This window comes from Colletotrichum graminicola (genome assembly GCF_000149035.1).
Source record: "Colletotrichum graminicola M1.001 genomic scaffold supercont1.6, whole genome shotgun sequence".
NCBI classification, from domain to species: Eukaryota; Fungi; Ascomycota; class Sordariomycetes; order Glomerellales; family Glomerellaceae; genus Colletotrichum; species Colletotrichum graminicola.
Window position 1 is genome coordinate 47,003 of NW_007361010.1, and position 20,868 is coordinate 67,870.

General features: G+C 57.0%; 9 protein-coding genes across 9 annotated transcripts; 5 read left to right on the forward strand and 4 right to left on the reverse strand.

Annotated features, from left to right (window-relative positions):
• Window positions 1–1,057: 1,057 nt before the first annotated feature.
• Window positions 1,058–2,045, forward strand: GLRG_02051 (GATA zinc finger; the record flags this gene model as incomplete). Its single annotated transcript, XM_008092709.1, has 3 exons — window positions 1,058–1,225; window positions 1,316–1,624; window positions 1,860–2,045. The coding sequence occupies 3 exons, from the start codon at window positions 1,058–1,060 to the stop codon at window positions 2,043–2,045; spliced, it is 663 nt and encodes a 220-aa protein (XP_008090900.1).
• Window positions 2,046–2,639: 594 nt separating this feature from the next.
• On the forward strand, window positions 2,640–4,573 carry GLRG_02052 (uncharacterized protein; the record flags this gene model as incomplete). Its single annotated transcript, XM_008092710.1, has 4 exons — window positions 2,640–2,976; window positions 3,083–3,624; window positions 3,675–3,836; window positions 3,971–4,573. 4 exons carry the CDS (start codon window positions 2,640–2,642, stop codon window positions 4,571–4,573), a joined length of 1,644 nt encoding a protein of 547 aa, XP_008090901.1.
• A 284-nt stretch (window positions 4,574–4,857) lies between these two features.
• GLRG_02053 (aldo/keto reductase) lies at window positions 4,858–5,958 on the reverse strand (the record flags this gene model as incomplete). Its single annotated transcript, XM_008092711.1, has 2 exons — window positions 4,858–5,648; window positions 5,760–5,958. 2 exons carry the CDS (start codon window positions 5,956–5,958, stop codon window positions 4,858–4,860), a joined length of 990 nt encoding a protein of 329 aa, XP_008090902.1.
• A 446-nt stretch (window positions 5,959–6,404) lies between these two features.
• Window positions 6,405–7,785, reverse strand: GLRG_02054 (glycosyl hydrolase family 10; the record flags this gene model as incomplete). Its single annotated transcript, XM_008092712.1, has 2 exons — window positions 6,405–7,336; window positions 7,443–7,785. 2 exons carry the CDS (start codon window positions 7,783–7,785, stop codon window positions 6,405–6,407), a joined length of 1,275 nt encoding a protein of 424 aa, XP_008090903.1.
• A 1,043-nt stretch (window positions 7,786–8,828) lies between these two features.
• GLRG_02055 (uncharacterized protein) lies at window positions 8,829–10,985 on the reverse strand (the record flags this gene model as incomplete). The annotated part of the gene is made up of 1 exon (XM_008092713.1): window positions 8,829–10,985. One exon carries the CDS (start codon window positions 10,983–10,985, stop codon window positions 8,829–8,831), a length of 2,157 nt encoding a protein of 718 aa, XP_008090904.1.
• A 1,373-nt stretch (window positions 10,986–12,358) lies between these two features.
• On the forward strand, window positions 12,359–12,568 carry GLRG_02056 (uncharacterized protein; the record flags this gene model as incomplete). The annotated part of the gene is made up of 1 exon (XM_008092714.1): window positions 12,359–12,568. The coding sequence occupies one exon, from the start codon at window positions 12,359–12,361 to the stop codon at window positions 12,566–12,568; it is 210 nt and encodes a 69-aa protein (XP_008090905.1).
• A 439-nt stretch (window positions 12,569–13,007) lies between these two features.
• On the forward strand, window positions 13,008–13,910 carry GLRG_02057 (uncharacterized protein; the record flags this gene model as incomplete). The annotated part of the gene is made up of 2 exons (XM_008092715.1): window positions 13,008–13,064; window positions 13,644–13,910. The coding sequence occupies 2 exons, from the start codon at window positions 13,008–13,010 to the stop codon at window positions 13,908–13,910; spliced, it is 324 nt and encodes a 107-aa protein (XP_008090906.1).
• A 3,874-nt stretch (window positions 13,911–17,784) lies between these two features.
• Window positions 17,785–18,500, forward strand: GLRG_02058 (uncharacterized protein; the record flags this gene model as incomplete). Its single annotated transcript, XM_008092716.1, has 3 exons — window positions 17,785–17,792; window positions 17,858–17,986; window positions 18,347–18,500. The coding sequence occupies 3 exons, from the start codon at window positions 17,785–17,787 to the stop codon at window positions 18,498–18,500; spliced, it is 291 nt and encodes a 96-aa protein (XP_008090907.1).
• Window positions 18,501–19,049: 549 nt separating this feature from the next.
• On the reverse strand, window positions 19,050–19,796 carry GLRG_02059 (uncharacterized protein; the record flags this gene model as incomplete). The annotated part of the gene is made up of 2 exons (XM_008092717.1): window positions 19,050–19,252; window positions 19,682–19,796. The coding sequence occupies 2 exons, from the start codon at window positions 19,794–19,796 to the stop codon at window positions 19,050–19,052; spliced, it is 318 nt and encodes a 105-aa protein (XP_008090908.1).
• Between the last annotated feature and the right edge of the window lie 1,072 nt (window positions 19,797–20,868).

A 20,868-nucleotide genomic window follows, 5' to 3' on the forward strand; every position in this document is an offset into this window, starting at 1 on the left:
CAAGGAGTTGAGGGAAGAAAAAACACAGCAGGCGAGACTCCGATACCACAATGTATAAAGGACAACCGAAGGATGGTCTGGTCCGGCGATGTAGACTGTATAGTAAGGTAATTACTATATCAACTCGGCAGAGTTGCATTCATAACTGCAATGATGGGCTTTGCAATGGACAATGATGGCTGTGACTATCGAACCATGCACATGACATCATCCCCCTCCGTAGTTATACGATGTATGAGACTCACTGCCCTTGACACGTCTCGTGATTGGTCAAAATGAATTTCGGTAGGCCCTCCGAGGTGGTCGTTCGTCCCTGCCAATCGGAGCCCTTTTTTCTGCGGTAGCGATGAGGCATACCGTCCAACCTAAACATTGGAGTGATAAGGGTTGGTTGGGGCCTAATCAGACGAATGCTGGTTTGGGTTTGGGCGTTTTGCAGACTGCCCGGTAGCAAAGCAACATCTTGTAACAAAAGTCCCTGCAGTTACATAGTATACGCGTAACAACAATACGCGTAGCGTACGAATGACGCTGAACGGCATCTAGGCGCGTCTCCGTGACGTTTGAGCGTCCGAATCAATTCCTCGCACAAGATGCGGGGGCAAAAGTGTGCTCAAAAGACATTCAGAAATTGCCTACCTGGGACTACACACGCGAGAACATGGCTGGTCGTGGAGGAGTCCTAACGGCGTAATTTTTGCCACCCTTGCGGCAGCCCTACAGTGGGAACTTGTTTTTTCCGCATGGGTCCCGAAACCAATATGCACTGGGTTGCGACCCCCGTTTGGGCGGGGGAGGGGGATTTTGATAACACGATCGATCCACCAGCGCCACACCTCGACGCTTGCCACCATTCGCAGCAAGCATCCATCCATCTCCCCATCTCTTGATACACTTGCCGCATTCTCCCAGTCATAGCGAACCCGATGCCATACCGACCTGCTGCTGTCGTGAGCTGGATTCCGTTCATCTCTCCGACCGAATCTAAAAGTTCGACTGTCACTCTATCGTCCTCTTTTTCCAACGGTTCTGTCCCCACGGAAAAAGTCAGGCCTTCATGGAAACCTCCGACTCTGAAGCCGACAAGAGAACTCCCAGAGGTGCCGACGCCGTCTTGGCCGGGTCATCGGACGACGGCTCGGCGACACCGACCGGCGACTGCGGTGCGGACGCCCCGACCCAGCTGTCCTTGAACCAGCTCAAGGCGGGAGAGCTCATGCAAAGGGTACTGCTGCCCATTCCATCACGGCCGACCCTGCTTTCTCTCCCACTTCCCCTTTTTGTTACTGAACAGACTGACGGGGGCCGATGACAGATCCACGCTGATACGAGAGACCTACTTGACCACATTCAAAGCCTGCTCCAGTCCAACTTCTTGCTGGGCGGTTGTAGACGCAGCAGGATACCCGGCGTGATTGCCAGCCACCCGGGCCTGATCGCCGCGCACACGCTGTCCCAACTCGTCGCCGTCAACGTGGACGAGCTCGTGACGCTGTGCCACGACAGCGCCACGGACGCCGAGCATATGCTCCAAGGCGTCGCCCCCTTCCGGGAACGGGAGCGGCGAAAGAGGCGCCGGAGGCACAGGAAGGACTCTGCGGCGTCTTACTGCTATCCGCAAAAGGTATTTGCCCGGTCCCTCCCTGATCCCCCTCCCCAACCCCCCTTATCAATACAAAAACAAGCCGGTTACTCCCCACCCAAAACAATCCCCGATTTGGTTGCGACTGGGGGGGGAGCGTTCGACATGCTATGCAAGCGTGTGGGAATCTCTTTTTCGGCTGGCCGACTGAGGAAAAAACCCGACTTAGGCCCTGAAACGTAGCCGCGCATCCCGGCGCGTGTGCCAGTCTTGCCAGACGACGAGCACCCCGCAGTGGCGGAACGGACCCGCCGGCCTCTGGACTCTCTGCAACGTCTGCGGGTTGATATACGCCAGACAGATGCGCAGGAACGGCCTTGTCAAGCGGCTGACCAGTTCCCCCGAGGGCTCACGAGACAGTGAGTGCAAAGCAGAGGCGAGCGCGAGCGGAGGCACTTCCTGAAGGGAACGTGATGACGGTGGCTGGACTCCTCAGATAAGATGGAGGCCAAATCTTTTTCTTTCTTTTTCCTTTCCCCCCCCTCTTTTTCCTTTCTTTTTCTGTTACGAACTTGGTTGTAGGCACGGAGGCAAAGGCAGCGTTCCGGTAAAGGCGGCTTAGCATGAATGTACTAGGGTGAAATTGGCAGAATAGTAATCAGCACATGGCTATTGGGGGAGATGTCCATGTTTGGTGTGACAGCATTTGCCATGGCATTTGTGACGGGTCAGCGCTAGTGTTTGCTCTTGGCATTACGTACCCTAGCATGGCTCCGATAAGATAAGACACATACTTGCTTAGATAAGCACTCTGCTGGTAGGTACCTACCTAGCTGCCTAGATACCTAGGTACCTACAGGCTACAGCGTAGGACGTACCTGATGATAGTGTAGTACGGATAGGGGGTTTCAGGACTCTCGGCGCTTGGACACTCACCCGTGGACTCACTCCATCCCTGCACAACACAACGACTCACACTCGGTCCAAACATCTCGTTTCCTTCCGGACCTCAACCCCATTCGATCGACAGACACCCCAAACACCAAAGGGAAGAAAGATGGCGTCCAACACCGAATCCGAAGACGTCGCCCAACAGCGGCCCCTCTTGGCCGACACCCATGAGGAGTACGGTGGGACCGACGGACCCTCGCCTCCCGTGCTCATCCCCGAGGAGCGCGGGGCCGGCACCTTCACGCGCAACCTCGGCGCACTCGAGGCCTTCGCCATCGTCATCAGCATCGTCATCGGCAGCGGCGTCTTCACGTCGCCCGGCTCCATCGACACCAATGTACCGTCTCCCGGCACCGCATTGGTCGTATGGCTCGTCGGCGGCGTCCTGGCCTGGACTGGCGCGAGCACCATGGCCGAGTTGGGGACCGCCATCCCGGGTGAGGGTGAGTCCACACACACACACACACACACACACCCTTGGTCCTTTTGACCCGATTCCGATAAACATGTCCTCCCGTGTTCTTGCAGCTAGCTGACCACCTTTCACAGGCGGCATCCAGCCCTTCCTGATGCACATCTACGGCGACGTCTTTGGCTTCCTCGCCGCCTGGACCTGGATCGTGGCCGTCATGCCCGCCACCCTGGCCATCCTCAGCATCGTCTTCGTCGAGAGCATCTACTCGGCCGGCGGCATCACCGACCAGGCCGGCGCTGCATCTCACAAGGCGCTCTCCGTCCTCGTCCTCATCGTCATGAACGGCGCCAACGGCATCAGCACCAAGGCCAGCACGCGCCTCAACAACCTGTTCGTCGTGACAAAGTTCACCGCCATCTTGGCCGTCGTCGTGGCCGGCGTCGTCGTCGTCGTCCTGCAGGCATCGGACCGCGACCGCGACGTCGGCGGCCGCGACTGGTTCAACAAGCCGTGGTTCGGAAACCGCAAGACGGAGCTGCCCGGCGGCGGCGAGGTCGACTGGGACAAGGTCGGCTCCTGGGACATGCTCGGGCACTACTCGGCCGCGCTGTACGGCGCGCTGTGGGCGTACTCCGGATGGGACAAGGCGCGCTCAACCCCGACCCCTTATCGCGACGTCTTTTTTCTTCTTCTTTTTCTTTCTCTGTTTTGGCTAACACATGACAGGCCGTCTACGTCACGGCCGAGCTCCAGCACCCCGCCCGTCAGCTTCCTCTGGCCATCAACACGGCCGTCCCGACCATCATCCTGTGTTTCATTGCCGCCAACGCGGCCTACTACATCCTCCTCCCCTGGGACGTCGTGTCCAAGACCGACAGCGTGGCAGTGGTGAGTGTGGTGGCCACGCCCGGCTGAACCTTTTCCCGCTTCTGCCGGCGTTCTTCCTGGCCTGCCTGTCGACCGCGGCGGCACTGGCTTGTTTTTGATCCCGACCCTTTATGCTGACCTGCTTTCCCACACAGACTGCCATCAACCGCCTCCTCGGCTCCGGCTTCGGCATCGCCGCCGCCGTCCTCATCTGTCTCGTCGTCGCCGGCTCCTTGCTTGGCAACTCGTTCGTCGCGGGTCGCATGACGGTGGCCGCGGCCAACTTCAACTGGCTCCCCGATTTCCTCGGCTTCGTCGGCCGCGTCGGCTTCAAGTCCGAGGACAACAGCCCCGTCGGCGACTCGACCGACGAGCCGTCTTCGTCTCCCCCCCGCAAGGGCAGGTCGGACGCCCCGCTCAACGCCCTCCTGATGTCGACGGTGCTCTCGGCGCTGTACATCCTGTTTGGCAACTTCCGCGCGCTCCTGACGTTCAACGGGCTGGGCGAGTACACCTTCTTCTTCCTGACGGTGCTCGGCGCCGTCGTCCTCCGCGTGCGCGAGCCGAAGCTGCGCCGGCCGTACAAGCCGTCGGTGCTGATCCCCGTCGTGTTCGCGCTGGTGAGCGGCTTCGTCGTGGTCCGGGGCGCCATCTTCGCGCCCGTGCAGGCGCTCATCCTGATTATCCTCTGGCTCGTCGGCCTCGGCTTCTACTGGGCCAGGAGGAAGTACTACGCGCGCCGCACCCAAGTCGAGTGAAGGCGCAGCTTGCTTGCCCCGAAAGTCTGACGCCCGATTTATGAAGAATTGTATAAGAGACCTTCAAAAAGTACAAGACTGGCTTAGCCATGTTTTAACGGTGCATGTTCAAGATGCAGTCAAAAATCAAGAAGTGGTGAAAAATGAGACACGTGTGTGATGATCGTGTCAGAATTAGACTAGGCAGAAGGCCCTATAGAGTTCGTGCAAACAGCCGGCCCCATATGAATGACTCCATCATGACCCCCCTCCCCCCCACGCATGAGTCGTGATCCGTGATGCGCTCAAAGCTCCTCGCTCACGTCCCCGAGCTTGGTGGGATCGTCCAGGTCGGCAAACAGGTCGACGCCCCACTTCTTGCCCGGGTTGCTCAGCCTGTGCTTCTTGTCCTGCTTGGCGATCTCGCGGAGCTCGTCGTCGTCGAAGGTGACGTCGAGGGCGGCGCGGTTCGCGACGATGTGCGACTCCTTTGTGCTCTTGGGGATGACGACGGTGCCGCGCTGGACGCCCCAGGCGAGGACGGCCTGGAAGACGGAGACGTTCTTGCGGTCGGCGAGGGCGATCCAGAAGGGGTCCTCGTGGATGGCGGGCAGGCCGTCGCCGTAGGTGGGGTTCGTGTTGGCGAGGGGCGAGTAGGCGACGACGCGGATGCCGCGCTCGCGGTGCCAGTCGACGAAGGCCTGCTGCTGCAGGTAGGGGTGGGCCTCGAGCTCGTGGGCGAAGGGGGGGATCTCGGCGGCGGCGAGGACGGCCTCGACGTCGGCACGGGCGAAGTTGGAGACGCCGATGTGGCGGGTGAGGTTGGCGCGGACGAAGCCCTCGAGGACGCGCCAGGTGTCGACGAGCGAGGTCTCGCGGTCGAGGGCGTTGCCCGGGTCGCCGGGCACGAAGGCGACGGGCCAGTGGATGAGGTAGAGGTCGAGGTAGTCGACGCCGAGGTCGGCGATGGACTTGCGGATGGCGGCCTCGGCGCGGTCGGCGCGGTGGTCCGTGTTCCAGAGCTTGCTGGTGACCCAGAGCTTCTCGCGCGCGACGCCCGAGTCGGCGATGCCCTTGCCGGTCTGGTCCTCGTTTCCTGGGCGCGTCGGTGAGTGTTGGAACAGCGAGATGAGGGTTGTGTGTGTGTGTGTGTGTGTGTATGTGTGTGAGGTATATTAGGAGATGAGCCGTGACGATTGGAACTTACTGTAGATGAGGGCGGCGTCGATGTGGTCGTAGCCGGCCTCGCCGACGGCAAAGGACACGGCGTGGGCTACCTTGCTCTTGTCAGAGAGCCATGTTCCCAGGCCAAGAGGCGGGATCTCGTCCAGGCCGGGAAGGGAAGCTTGAGCCAGGCCCGCAACGGAGACGGCGGCGGCGGAGAGTAGAGCGATGAGGTGCCCCATTGTCTTTTTCTTCTTCTTGTTTCTTTGAAGCTATTCAGGGACACCCTCTTGATGACAATGTCGGAACGGACCACGGCGATTGGGGTTGGAGCAGGCAGAGACAGTCCAACAACAACAATATCGACAACTGACGGGGGGGGTTGTTGCTTTTCTGATAAGGGTTTCCCCCTCTTCTCTCTCTCTCGGTCTGAAATCGGACCATGACCAATCCTCCCCGCAGTCTCTGCTTAAATAATGGAGGTTGGTTGGCCAGGGACATGACATCATCCAATCCCTCACTTACACCACACGGCATCCGATGGCTTTTGACACGCCCAACGTCTCAAACCCGAGGCACAAGCTGTTTGATTAGAAATCTCTTTTTGTTTTCCCTTTTACACAATCTACAGAGTTATTTGTACAAATTAAGTGTTTTTTTTTGTTCCCCCTTAGAGACACACAGACGTTTACAACACCTGCCAGCACGCCGCGAGCGCCCAGCTGGCCAATAATGCCGCCGCGATGCCGCCGCTGCTTGACAGGGGGCCGATCCGCACTGCTCCCGAAGCGGAAGGTGGCTGAGAGACGGCCGCTGCCGACACTCCGTTATCGGCACCGGTCCCGGCCTCGGCACCGACCGGAGGCGGCGGCGGCGGCGGCGACGCAGCCTTTGAGGTTCCATTGCCGCTCCCACCCGCCGCCGCCGCCTTGGCCACAGCCTTCTGCAACACCTTGGACACGGCCGCGTACGCCGGCTTGGGCTGCATCGCGTTGTCCCACAGGCACGCGTCCCCCGTGCCCGGGAACGTGTCGGGGATCCAGCTGTACTTGTCCGTGAACTGCCACACGACGACGCCGACGCACTTGTCGTGGTCGACGCACGTCTGCACGACGCCCGCGTAGTCCTTGGCCTGCTGCTGCAGCGCCTCCTCGCTCGCGGGCACCTCGGCGCACCGGATGTCCAGCTCCGTCAGCGCCACCTCGAGCCCGAGGTCGGTGAAGCGGCCGAGCACGGTCGACAGCAGCTTCTGCGACGGCGTCTTGCCGACCTCGAGATGCCCCTGGAACCCGAGCCCGTCGATGCGCACGCCCTCGGCCTGCAGGTCGCGCACGATGCCCACGGCGCCGTCCGTCTTGGCCGAGTTGAACTCGAGGCTGAAGTCGTTGTAGTACAGCTTGGCCCCCGGGTCCGCCGCCGCCGCCGCCCGGAACGAGATCGGGATGAAGTCCCGCCCGAGCGTGCGCGAGAAGACGCTGTCGCGGAGCGTGCCGTTGTCCGCGAGCGCCTCGTTGACCACGTCCCACGAGTAGCAGTCGCCCTTGAAGTGGCCCACCACGTGCGAAATGTGCGTCTCGATGACCGCCGTGAGCGTCTCCCGCGTCCACTTGCCGGCCGACACTGCAAAAAACGTCAGCTTCTTTTTCTCTCATGTCTTTTTCTCACATGACTTTGATGCACAAGGTCCGCCGGGATCGGGCTAAAAAAAAAAAAAGAAAAGGCTCACCAAACTCGGGCAGCTGAGAGTGCCATGTGAGCGTGTGGCACCGCAGCTTCTGGCCGTTGCCCTTCGCCCTGGCCATCACCGCGTCCGCGTTCTCCAACGTGAACTGGTTCTGCTTGGGCTCCGTCGCCTGCCACTTCATGCTGTTCTCGGGCACCACGATGCCGAACTCGCCCGTCGCGTTGAGGATCGCCGTGTATTCGAGATCGTTGAACTGGCCCACGTCCGTCGCCGTGCCGAAGAACAGCATCCGCCCGCTCTGAACCGCCAGGTCGTGGAGGCCCTCCCCCGAGACGACGCCGGCGCCCCATGCCGCCAGGGCGATCCAGCTGGCCAACTTGCCCATGTTATTAGGGGGTGTGTGACTGTGTGTGTGTGTGTGTGTGTGTGTGTGTGACTACGTGTGAATGTGTGCGGATGTGTGCGTGTCCGCGAGTAAAGTTGTTATGTGAGAATACACCCGAGACTCATAAGGTTAGAGATGGCGCTGAGATGCGATGGAATAGACAATAGGGTACAGAGTCTCATTCGTCTCAAGGAACGGAGGGAAACAGTTCGGACACAGCTGCCCATTTATTCAGCACCGCATGGCTTTCCCGAGCCCCGCGCTATTGTACGAGGAGAACAGACGAAGGCATTGATCAGACGTTTCAATGTGGCACGCCTGGATGGGGAGCCCAACGAGATGGGTCAGGTGCCGACGATGTTTCCTTTTTCTTTTCTTTTTTCTTCCTCTCTCTCTTCTTTTTCTGCTTCACTTGGGGTTTCAAGTCCGACTGAACCGTACCTTTTGGAAATTGGGTATAACCGGACGAAGCTTGTCGGGTGAAACGAACCCCTCTGGTCCAAGTGGCCCTCCCAAATTGCATGACACGGATCTGAGTGACTAAACCGCCGGGAAATCAAACATGTTTACAGGTTTCAACGGCGCGGCACCAACACCCTGACTGGGTTTTCCCCCGACGCCAAGCGTGGGTGCGTGAATAAGGCTTACTCACATATGTGATCCCATCCGAGTGACGGGCCGGAGCACCCCCCCCCCTCCCCTTCGGAAAGGGGGGGTTCGGGATGAAAGGGCGGTGGAAGATGAAAAGAGTCTATTCTACGACCGACTCGTACAACTTACCTAAGTCTTAGTCAAAAGGGGCACCGGCCCGTCACTATTCAACATCTCGAGCACTGACTTGACACCTCCTCTCTCTCTCTCTTGCCCCGCGCGTGGCGACCATGTCATGTCCTTCTCACCCGACTCGTGGCCGAGAAACGAAACATGTTGGCGGCCAGTCAGTCAGCCAGCCAGCCAGCCAGCGTCTAAACAAAAAGCTCCAAGATGATCCATCCCATCCATGATCGCCCCCCCCCTCCCCCCCCCCCCCCTCCCCAGCCCAGCTAGACGACCTCAAACGTCTCTGCATCCCACCCAAAATGCTCTCTGAATCGCGAGGCTGCCGTCAACAGACGATACCCTTCGAGCTTGTTCGCGTTCCCGTGAGGGCGGTGGAGCGTGACAGGCCGCCAGCCCGACCCCTTCGGGGGCACGAACTTGGTCGACGAGCCGACGCCGCCGTGCGAGTCGACCGTGAAGCCCAGCTCGGCCATCGCCGACTCGAGCGCCGTGAAAGCGATCGGCCGCCGGTTCAGCGTCCGGTCGAACAGCGCCTCAAACACGTCCGCCGTGGCCGCCGTGACTTTGATCTTCTCCGGCTCGGGGGCCTGCGCCGGTGGTGGCGGGGTGGGCGGAGCCGGCGGAACTAGCTCCGCCTCCGCCCCCTCCGCAGGCCGGGTCTTGACCTTTTCTTTCCGCTCCTGCTGCTGCTCATCCTCGTCACGTTTTCCCTGCGCCTTGTCGATGAACAGACTTGGGCCGGCTGGGGCCGCGGCCGCGGCCTTTCCCTTCTGCTGCTTAGCCTGCGCCTGCGCGCACCGTCTCCTCAGCTCCGAAACGCTCTCCCTGACGGCCTTGTCGTAGTTTCCCTCGAGGCTGGACCCCGTCTTCTGCCTGCAGACATTGCTGATGGTGTCCAGAGCGCCGGCCGCGACCTCGGGCTTCCCCAACCTGGCCGGCGGCACGGCGAACAGGGTGAGGTCGACCTTGTCCCTCAGGGCCCAGAGGTCTTTGTCTATCTGCTGGCACTTGGAGACGAAGAGACCCTTCACCCGCTTCTTCCCGTTCACGGGCGGGAGGGCCGCCTCGTCCGTCAGCTTCTCGATGAACGTGAGCATCGTGGCCAGGTCCGCGAGCGCGTCCGCCTCCCAAGCTTTCAGTTGCCCCAATCCCTCCGTGTCAATCTCGCATTCGTCTTTCAGCTTCTGGAGCCACTCGAAAGCTGCTTCGGCCGTGGTCTCGGGCTGGCAGAGCCGTACGATGTGCCGTATCGAAGGATCGATGCGCGGCTTGACTTTGTCCAGCTTGTCCATGCTGACGGCCAGCGTCACCAGGGTGTTGCCGTCGACGTCGTATTCGCCGCACCGCTTCACGAACAGGGCTTTTTCGCCCTCTTTAATCTCCAACCTCTTCTGCAGGAATCTCTTGAGGAGGCTCTGGGCGCGCTGGAAGCCCATGTGGCACACATGCGCCATCTCCTGGAGGATGACGGCGCGGCCCGGGCCGCCCTCCTCCTCCTCCGCCGCCTCCGGCATGACGGCGACGAGGTACGTCCACAACGCGTGGTGTCTGGCCACATCGTTCACGACGTCGTAGACGCAGGTGATAAGGTCTTTGTCCACGACTGTGTTGTTCGTCACGCGGTCTTCGTTGAGGACCTGATCGGGCAGGCTGCTGAAATAGTGGATGACCCTCTCCTTCAGCACCCTGGTTGCCACGCCGAGGGAACCCCACTGGGCGCCCACGATCCCCTTGTTCCTGCGTGCCATGTTAAGAGCGGAGTCGTCAACTGCGTCGCCCGCCGGCTCTTGCAGCTGCAGGGCCTCCCTCAAGCGCGCAGCGCTTTCTTCCGGGTTGGCAGGTATCCAAGGGCCCGGTTGCTCCTCCGGGTCGCAGTCCCAGACGAGCATGAAAGCGGTGCCGATTCTCCCAATGATGAATGCCTGCCTCAGGAGGACCAGATCCCCGTAGATCACGGGGACGCACAGGTGTTCCTTGCCGGGCGGCAGCAGGGCGGCTGCCACCGTCTTCTGGTCCGCCGCCTTGTGCGGGACGCCGTACTTCTCCCCTTCGCAGAAGGCAACATACGCATTCCCGCGTGGGAGCCCCCAGTCGATGTATTGTTGGGACTCCTTGATGACTTCGAGGTCGCTCGGGCCGTTGACGGAGCTCTCGAAGGCCTGTTCGGGGAGCGTCGCGGTCGCTCTATGCCTGAGTATATTGACGAGGACGCTGGGGTCCTCGGCCATGTTCTCGTTGTCCCAGTGCGGGGCGAAATCTAGTTCTTGTCCTACCAGTGTTGGATTGGCAACGTTTAGTATCTCGGTGCGATCTTCCGGGCTGAACGAGCGCCACATGTACTCAAACCTTGTGCCGTACCTTTGCCATCTCGAGGTCAGGTCCCGTGAAACCTGTCTCACATCAAGGGAGATGTCGATCATTACAAGCAAATGCTTCACGGGTTCAGGCCGGGCCTTCTTCTGCTGCTGCTTGTTTTTGCCCATCCTGCGAGTCAGACTGGGAGCGCTACGGTCTACGTTGACGCACGAGATGAACTCTTGGGAGATACCGAGCGAAAGTCGTTGTCAGTGACGGCTCGAATCAGGCTGGCTGGCTAGTCTATAGATTGGGAGGCGTGTTGTTACTGTATTGTCCAAGTGCCAGTACTAATTACTACGCGGCGGACCGAGGACATGGATATATACGCGCCGACCACGCCTGCAGGTCAAGACATGCTGTTCAAATATCATTATCTCACATAATGTTTGAGTTGCGAATACCGCTACGTGGTTCTCCTGTTCGCTCTTTGTTAAGAACAACGGGTTTGTATGGTGGACCTGGCCGCCAAGCGACTTGTTCGCCTCCTCCTTGAAAGAGTTGTAAGGGAGCGTGTTGGTACTACGGGCCATCAAGGGTGCCTCCATATCGCCTTATTCAAAGGTGATGGTGTTATGGGCTAGCTGCTTCTTTACTAGCTTACAAGTGGGCAAAGCGTGTGGGAACATCCGAGACGCAAGATCAACCAAGTAATGTGTCTTCAACTGTAGTAACTTGCCTTGATCTGTGGCCAATCCCGCTATCCCAATTCCTTGTTTGAAGTTGTGTCCCAATTAGTTACTTTGCTTGATTCTGAGACCTGTTGTTGACTTTGCCCCTCCCATCCACGCGCATAATTCTTTTAATGGTCAATCATCGAGGTTTCCTCGTTGTTTATCTCTTTATTGGTATCGCAGGCCGGGTTGATCTGTGGGTAATATCGTCACGACGTGGGTGAAAGTAGTCTGATCGAGGACAGAAGCTGGCATAACAATGCCAGATGGTAAGTAAACTGCTCCGTCGTTTGCCTATTGGCCTGGTAAAACCGGGCAATGCTTTCTGCCAAGGCGTAAAGCGCGGTGATGGTTTTTCCAATACCGCACTCATTCGCGAGGATCGCCGCGCTTATTGGGTGCTGCGATTGCCCTAGTAGCCAGTTGGCATCTAGAGGTGTTAGCCATTTGAGTTTTATAAAAACGGGAAGATAATGAATAGAAAGGGCCCTATTTAAGTTGTATAAAGGCAAAATGTTCGGTTTTATACAACTCAAATAGTTATGTGCTGTCAACTTACCAACAATCTAATGCGGCTTTAGGACAAGGTCGTCATCGTCCTTAGAGACGCGACATATGTCCCATGTTGCGTCTCTGGGGGCGATTCGGAACTCGCTGACGATCCTCTCCAAGTCGTTGGCGCCTGCGAGGTTACCTCCCAGGAGGCGTCGAGATTGGGCCAGGGATGCGATCTCTGGGTCGGTTTCCAACGCGCTCGCCGGATTATGGACGTCGCCCGCAAGGTGACGCGGGACGCCCCGTTCCTCAGCAAGCGCGTGCCTGGCCGTCTCCTCGCCCTCGCCGGCGGAGACGGCCAGTGGCCGCACATCGTCTGTGCCAATGCTCTTCAAGTCGTAGTGCGCCCGGGGGTGCAGTTGGACGTTCGCTACTGTCCTCGCCAGATTAGACAGTATGTCTGTTTCGGCGAGGGTTAGCCTTGACATTTGGACATTCCGGTTGCCTTCGTCGATACATGAGCTAATCTTCCTGAAGGTTGGAAGAGCGAGAAAATGCGATGTTGGTTATCGGCCATGATGGACCGGCGCAGGACCTCTATCATCTCTGCGCCGAGTGTGGCCGAATATGTGGCATCGTACTGGCCAAGCTGCTCCGCCATGCCCTGTACATTGGCGATGTTCTTTGCTAGATTGGAGAGCTCTTGTTGGATTAACAAGTGAAGAAGGGAAAAGGTGAAGTTACAGCTTGTTTGCTGGCTGGATATTATCTATGGCCAGCCGGCAGTCACCTGATCCATATTCCAACACCATTGGTCTAGTAGGTCCGCTGGCGCCGTAAGAGCTGAGGATGATGATGGAGGGATGTCCTTCGTCGCCTCCGCCAGAGGGACTATTAGAAGATGAGAATCTTCAGAAGATGGTTGGCGTCACGATTGACAAAGACAATACCGGCGCCGCTGATTCTCAAGATGAGGTTATTCCTCCTCGACCAAAGTGCCCTCCGGTCCAGCGACTACTGAACATTCGCGATTGCCCCCGCGAATCCTTTGTTGATCTGAGAGTTGATCTGGCAGCTGTTGCGGATCTGACAGGAGGAGTTAGGCTGCAATAGTGGTGTGAAGTGACGCAGTGCGAAGGTGAAGCGTAGCAGTGAAGCAAGGCAAGCAATAACAAGGAGCAGAACAAATGACGCAAGACAAACAAGTGATCAGCTAGATAGACGTATTCATGGCAGACCCTTCCTCCTTGTGAAGGGTCTCCTGACTTCTGACAGTGGGTTATATACTCAGTGTACACACGTGTGCGCCAGGCATATCCCCTGCCACTAGTCTATCTACTGCTGTAGGCAGTTGCCACCTGTTGTCCTGTGACAGATTGGGAACGTCCTGGGGCGGGGTGAGGAGGAATAGAAAATAGAGGTTCAAAGCTGCAGTGAGACAAAAGACTGATGGGTTCTATTTGCTGACAATGGTATGCTCGCCGACAGTGGCCAGGGCTTTATGTTCCGACGACCATGAGTCAAAACTATCAAAGCGGAATGGTGTCGAGCTAGACCGCGCTACGAGTCTGGGTCGGCTGGGAAGGCCGTTGTAGAACCATTTGCGTTCCTCGGCTGTTGGGTGGCCAGGACACTCGCGTCGCTGCAATCAAGGCTAGACGCAATGAGCTCATCAAGAAACGCGCGCTGCTTGACAAGAAGGCCGACAACCATAATGCACTTGATAAGTTCAAGAAGGGACAATCCAAAGCCCTTGAGGACAAGGTCGCCGTCCTAGCCGGCCATCTCAACGCGCAGACCCATTCGAATTATGGGTTGTAGGCCCCCGCGCCAGTCTCGTGGTTCCAAGTAGAGTTGCTGGTCTCATACAAGGGATATACCGATACACAAAGTGGTTGCAATAGTAGGACGATAGTTGGTTTTTGGTTACCAGACAAACGCTTCGCCGGCCCAAGGTGAAGTGAAGGATATTGATCCGTTTGGATGAAGAGGATCGCGTGCTTGGTTGTTGGAGGCGTATACCCGCGTTAGATGGATTTGACCACTGTCAGACCGTCTGGTTCACAAGACCCGTTTCCTCCATTATACTGTATCCGTATCCCTTCACGTACGTGTAACCCATCCCTCCATTCGATCTTGGCCTTGTTGCGCGAGATGAGGTTCTCAGGCGCACGGTAGGGGGAGGCCTTCGTGAGTCCGTCGGCGGGAATGTCGTCAACGTGAATCCACAGAGTTCGCGTCGTTCGTATGACTGTCGCAACCCCATGATGTCAATCATAATGCGTTTTTCGCGTGTAGTACCTAATTTCACAAGGCACTCGTATAGGGAGTATTAGTCGGTACACGCGACGGTCGGGATCGACGGGGTCCCAGTTTTCGCGTGACCATTGCGATAATCGTCGAGAGCGCGTGTGCCATGTCCACGCTGGTCACCATGCCGTATATTCCAGAGGCTAGCACGCTGCGCGTCACTCGTTTGGACTTGAGTATGCTCGCAGTATCTGAATGGGCAACCTTTTGCTTGCCTCCTTCGATCATATCGACTGTATCGGCTGTAACAGGGTGTCCAGGTACCCATGCCCATGCCCATGTGTGGGTGACTGTCCCAACCGTCCGTGACAGTCCAACTCCTCTTCGTTCGCTTTCGCGTTCGCGTTCAGTGGAAGACACCTAAGCCCAGAATTTCACGGCGGAACTCTCGGAAGTCTGACGTCCTCCTTCAGATCGTGGCTAACCTGCTTATGGAATCCGCGAGCGCAGCAATCGCACGGCACAGCTTTGCGAACGCCATAAGCCTGAACCAGCAGAGAGTTGACGGCGGGAGTCCGGCTGGAGAGCTTCCAGAATAACACTCCAAAGTGCCCGGCGTAAGCCTTGTTCACAAACACCCGGCGCGGCCACTTATGGCTATCGTTGGTCAACTCTCTATTGGCAAGAATTTTCTTTAAGACCGACTATTTCGTGCATGTCGCCCAAAAAAACTCGATCGTGGCTTGGCCAACGATTATCTTGCTGCTGGGAGCGATGATTCGAAGCTCGGAGTAGAGAGCTCCAGCCGGACCGGGAAGCTCGCACCAAACGGTATACTTCAAGTGCTAGAAAGGGAAGCAACGATCAGCGACGATTCCCTGCCTAGGAAGGGCCAGATAACTCACAGTCAAGTGGTTGATGCCAACCGATTGAAGACGATGACAACAACTGAACATGTCTTCCCGGGGCCTCTGCCTTGATCCGCGCCACGTAGGCTTTTACGTTCCTTGTCTCGACCCTTGGGTCGAAGGTCTCCTGGGTTTGCAGGATATGCCAGAATACCTTCTTCCCTTGCCCGGGTGTGCGCGCGTTCTTCTGTTGTTAAGTAGTCTTTTGATGTTGTCGATGAAGATCAGAGACAGAGGACTGATGAAACATCCTTGTGGCACGTCGTCAAATGTCTCCCGGTACTGGGCTTCGGAGAGAGTTGGGGCCCAAATGGAGACGAGGGTTATGTCCCATTGTACTTGGTCCGGAGCTTGTCGTACGTAACCCTTTGTTTCAGACGAAAGTTGTCGTGATATAAGCTGCAATTGCGTATCGGCAATTGCGGTTCCGCTTTTGTCATCACAAACGTGTGAAAGCAAGCGGCATTTCCGCCACCATATTACCCAGATATTCACATCAATGACGCTTGCAGCACGAATTAGCTCGCCTTCGGGCTGGGCCTGGGACTGCCCAGTGGGCTAGACCCAACAAGCGAACGTCGACGTTTTTTGGGGGACCCAAGGTTGAATGGCGAAACCGAGGTTCTAGGCCTGACTGAGGAAGAAAGGGATTCTTTGCGAAATCGGCTCGAGATTGATATGGGGAGTCCCTGGGGGACCTTTGAGGCTGAGCTTCCTCAGATCTGCATCAAGTGATCTTGAAGCCCCATGCTTTCCGCTGACAGGTCTACGGTATCAGGTTCCTGGCTTCCATTCTAGTCGGAACCCTAAAGCGAATCGTCATCAAAAGCGGAATAGTTGGTCCAGATGAACGACGGCGCATTCGCCCAAGGCGACGCCATCGACCGTATTAGGTACTCCGTTCATCGGTCGCGCCCCTGATGCGCCTAGCATTCTCGGCAAATTCGCCGAGTCTGCGGCCGCGAAGCTTGCCATAAGCGCCCAAGGCTTCGTCAACGCCATGTCTAGCGATCTCGTCACGTAGATTGTATCCTCCTACCTTACGAGAAGCCTGCGATTGCTGTCTGTTTACTTGATCCCATTTGAGGCCTTAATACAGGCGAAACCACCCTTCCTATGAAGGTGGATGTAAGAAGCTGTAGTGGTAGGCGTAGCTAGGCGTGTTCGCCTCTATCCATTTCTAACAATCAACCCGCTGGTCAATGAACGATTCGCGAGATGAGCTTCGTATATCTAGATTTGCCCACGCAGTTGGGTAAGCAGGACGAGGCGGGATAGTTGTATCCAATGGCGACGTCATTCTGGTGTCTCGGACGTCCAAGCCGCGAACTCGCGCTTCCAGATCCGCGTCGTCAGACGCTTTGAAGGTTGACGTCCATGTCTGCGACTGTGGCAACTGCCTCGTTTGTGTCGGCGATGCGTTGTGGCAGGGTTGGGGAGATTCTCAGGGTGCGTTTGGCTTTGCGATTGTATCTAGGTCGCTCTGTGTCTTGTAAAGACGGGCGTTCAGATTCCACATGGTAGCCCCAGCCGCTGATTTCATCATGCACCTGATCTGAAGATGTTAGACACCTTCGTAGCAGATCGTATCAATATTCAAACGAGTGGCTTACGAATAGTGCTACGGTGCGTTGGGGATCTGATGTGAATCGCCCAACCAAAGCTCGGCGTGCGAGTAATTAGTCTCGATTTGCGGGGGTGAAATCTCGCCACCTACTCCGACGATGAGACGAAAAGGAAATGAGAGTGCAATGGGCTAGCATTGATCTAATTCTCTGATCTTGTCCGGGTAAACGATGTGGATTTCTTCGTAGATCAGATGAGTCGGCAGACTGCAGTAATTACGCGATCCTCAGCGCGTGTACCTGGCAGGCACATCCTCTTCGGACATGGATTCCAAGTTTCGGTATTCACTAGAGGGGATATCCCGTAATGCAATCGATGGCATTAATGAGATCGTGATATTCGTTGTGGTTGTTGTCATCAGCTAGGATCTAGGCGCCCAGTCAAGGGTGAGGGATACTTGTGGGGTGGCGGTATGCCACGTGAATGTCACGTGGCCCACCTCCCCGGACCGTATTACTCATATGCCAACACCAAGTAAAGGCGAATACTTCGTTGCTGTACTTCGGCGGAGCTAGGGGGTAACGGTCGTACCGGGCGAGCGCCTCAGGGTCGGTCTTCTGGAGTACCTTGCAAAACGTCTGGTGTTTTTCTTCTTCTGTCAGCGGCTCCGACTCAAAGTCGGGTAGGCCCTGAGCTCCTCCTCAATCGCCGAGTAGACCTGGGCCACACGATGCTCGCTTGTAATGGCGGCGACGCGAAGGTCGTTGGTGTAGGTGTAGTTGGGCAGCCATGATTACTGTCGACAGCTGTGGGAAGTCTGTGAGGTTTGCTCGGACTAGAGCCCGCTTGGATTTGTCTTGGGAGCTCATTGTCGGGGGAACTCATTGTCGGTGGAACTCATTGTCGGGAGAATTGTGTTGATTCGTATGGATGAGGAAACGGCAGGTTTCGCACCGCCCTCGCCCACAGCGATGTACCGGTAGACAAACACCGGAAGATCATCGACCGGTTCCGGGAGTTTAACCAGTCATGCGCGGGGGCCAGAGGAAGCGGCGAGTACGAGCCCAAACGGCGCACAAAAGTCTTCATCACCACGTACGCTGTCGGCGGCACCGGCCTCGACGCTCTGAAAGTGGCCAACTACTGTGTGTTCACTTTGGCATTCCCGAGAACGTGAATCAGGAGGAGCAAGCGACTGGCTGGGTCGACGGACAGGGCCAGCCCCCCCCCAGAGCTTCGTGTACCATCTACAGTCGACAAGTATCTGGGTTTGGCCGTCGGTCTATCGGTCTGCGAGTGATGCGCCGTGGAGAGTGGTGGTGAATCCCATATCATCGATCATCTGAAGGCTTTCTCTCCCCGGAATTCCTTCCCTTTTCTTTTGCCCTGCCCCTAGAAGCGTCTAGGGTATTGGATTGGCGGCGGGAAGAATTTAGAGGGGGACCGGCTCGAGAGTCATAAAACCACACTCGCTGGGCTGGCTGGTAGGCGCTTTTTTGTTTGCTGCCTCATCACCACCTATGCCCTCGCCAGCACCGAGCTCGACCGCATCAAGGCGGCCCCCTACCTCATGCGTTACGGCGTCCAGTGCAACGCCAACGGCACGAAGCAGGCTACAGAGCGTCTCGACGTCAAGGGAGAAGGGTTAGTTCTTCCGATTGATTGTCAGGCGTCTCATGTTGGTTGAATACGACATCAGAATGACGTGGCTGGCGGTGTTGGGGTTGACGCGGAACAGGTCAAACAACGCCACCAGCGCCTTCGTATCCGCGATCGTGTCATCAACTCGGTGAGCCGGCGAGTTGGCTTTGTTTTTGTAGAACACGTGTACCGTGAAGTGCGACGCGCAATAGTCTTTGACGATTCGGTACGTCTGGCCTAGCACAGACGCAGGCATGAGGATGGCGGACGGGCAATAGTCGAAGTTGGGGTTGTCTTTATTCTCTGACTCTTGACGCGTGATTAACTCGGCTAAGGCGAACAGCGAGGTGTTTGTCTTCCCGATGCCACATTCGTTGGCCAGGATCCCTCCGCATATCGCGGATTTCAATGCCCCTCAGGCGTGCCTGCTGTGCCATGTGTTGATTCAGAGTCATTCCAGGTGGCGTGTTGAAGAGTTCTGTTACCTCGCGTGGGTATGACGGCTTGGGAGGTGCAGGTGAATTCGTGGGCGCGACGTCTGTGACTGTCTGATCGGTGACGTGCTGCGGTCCCGAGGCACTCGGGACAACCGGCGTCAGATCCAGCGGCGCTGGGTTCGCGAGCGCCGGCGTGAGCGGGCCAGCATCAGTCTTGGGTGGCGGTAGTGGTGGATGGGGGGCTTGAAATCCTTGAAGATTCGAGTCGATCGAATCAGGTTCAGGTGAGCGGCGGCCTGCTGGAGAAGTATCTGCCACTTCACTAGGACTGGTAGAGAGTGAATCTGAACTGTCGCCTTGTCTATTACGGATGTCAGTGATGCTTGGTTTCTAGGGGAATTGATGATGAGTAATTACTCACAGTGGCTGGTGCAGGAAGTCCATGGTCTTGTCCCATGGCTTCTTTTCGCCGGGGAGGCATGCAGCATACATTTCGCAAATGGCGAGGGGGGACACTTTCGAACCTCGCTTTAGGCCTGTAGAGCGAAAGAAAACCCGAGCTTTCTGCCAGAAACGTCATGACACTCTCCGCTTCGAGTATGCCACATGCCAAAGTCGTGTCAAGGGCGTGTTGATGAGAGTTCGTTCCTCGTCCTATGTCAAGTCAGCATCCATACGCACGAAGGAAAGGGAGACACGGACGTCAATGGAAGCGCTGGCGTGCCAGGCGGTCTTCAGGGAAGAGCCGAACCACTGGATGGAGGCATGCAATCTATGTTTTCGAACGTACCAAAGTCTGGTTCGAACTGGGTAACGTCCTCCTCGGAAAGGGTATCCAGCTGCTTTCTGATACCGATGACAGCGCCGTGGTCATGGTTGCCGCATATGAGACGCCCAGATGGCATAGATTCCCAGAATCCAGGCCGCTGTGGTGTCGATGAGATGACTTAGAAGGGCCGAAGATGCGCTACTGCGGTCGAAGCACGAGGCTACAAGGTCTCAGCACTTCGTTGTCGGGATCGGGTCGGATTCTAGTCCGGCTGCCGAACAATCTTGCGAGTCCTTAGTGAGGCCGATTCAGGTCATTCGGTTTGGCCCGCTTTGCGGCCTTCTTCTTTCTTGCCGCTAGAGCACCCATCAGGAGTTGGAGGACAGCCACCAACAAGCTCCATCAAATGTCGGGGTGGATATGACCGACTCTCGATTGCCCTATCTTTCGTCTGCCCGCGTACATACGCGATGATAGTCGCGCCATCGCCCTGGGGGAACTGATTCTCCAGAGCCTTCCTGGCCACCAAGACTCAAAGTGTTATTCGCAAGCTCTGATCGAATACTCAAGATAGTTGAGCCATCGCTCTGTGGGAACTGATTCTCCAGAGCCTTTCCACCAACCAAGGCCTGCCAATAACCCTTGTGACGATAAATCGGCTACTGACCGGTTGATATAACCTTTGGGGAACTTCGCCGCCGACCGCAACGAATGGACCTTCAACCATTTCGACAGGTACTGTGCCAGTTCTGACCGTGGAGTCAAGGGGCTCCTGGAGCTCTTCAACAGTTGCGACCAGAAAAGTAGCCCATACGTCCTCTGTCACTTTTTGCTGCTCAATGCGTCTTTTGGGCATGTTGCGGAGCTGGCTGGGCATCTCTTCCTCGCAGATCGCTTCAAGTATAGCCAGCTTTTCTTCCAAACGATCAACGTACCTGATTTCAGGCAAGGTGGACGCGTTCGTCTTATTTCTTTCCACAAGCTCTGGTCGAGTACGCAAAGCTCATGCAACAGATACAGTTGGCCCTTGCTACTAGGGTGGAAGCAGTAGTTGCGGTTTGCGTCGTTTCCGGAGCTTTGGCTGGGTAGTCATGGCTGCTATTGAACAACTCGAGACCCAGGCAACCCGACACCTGAAGAGCGCGTTCGATGCTGACCATCCATTATTGATGGTGGACAGAGATGGGGGGTCGACCAAGCAGCTCCTG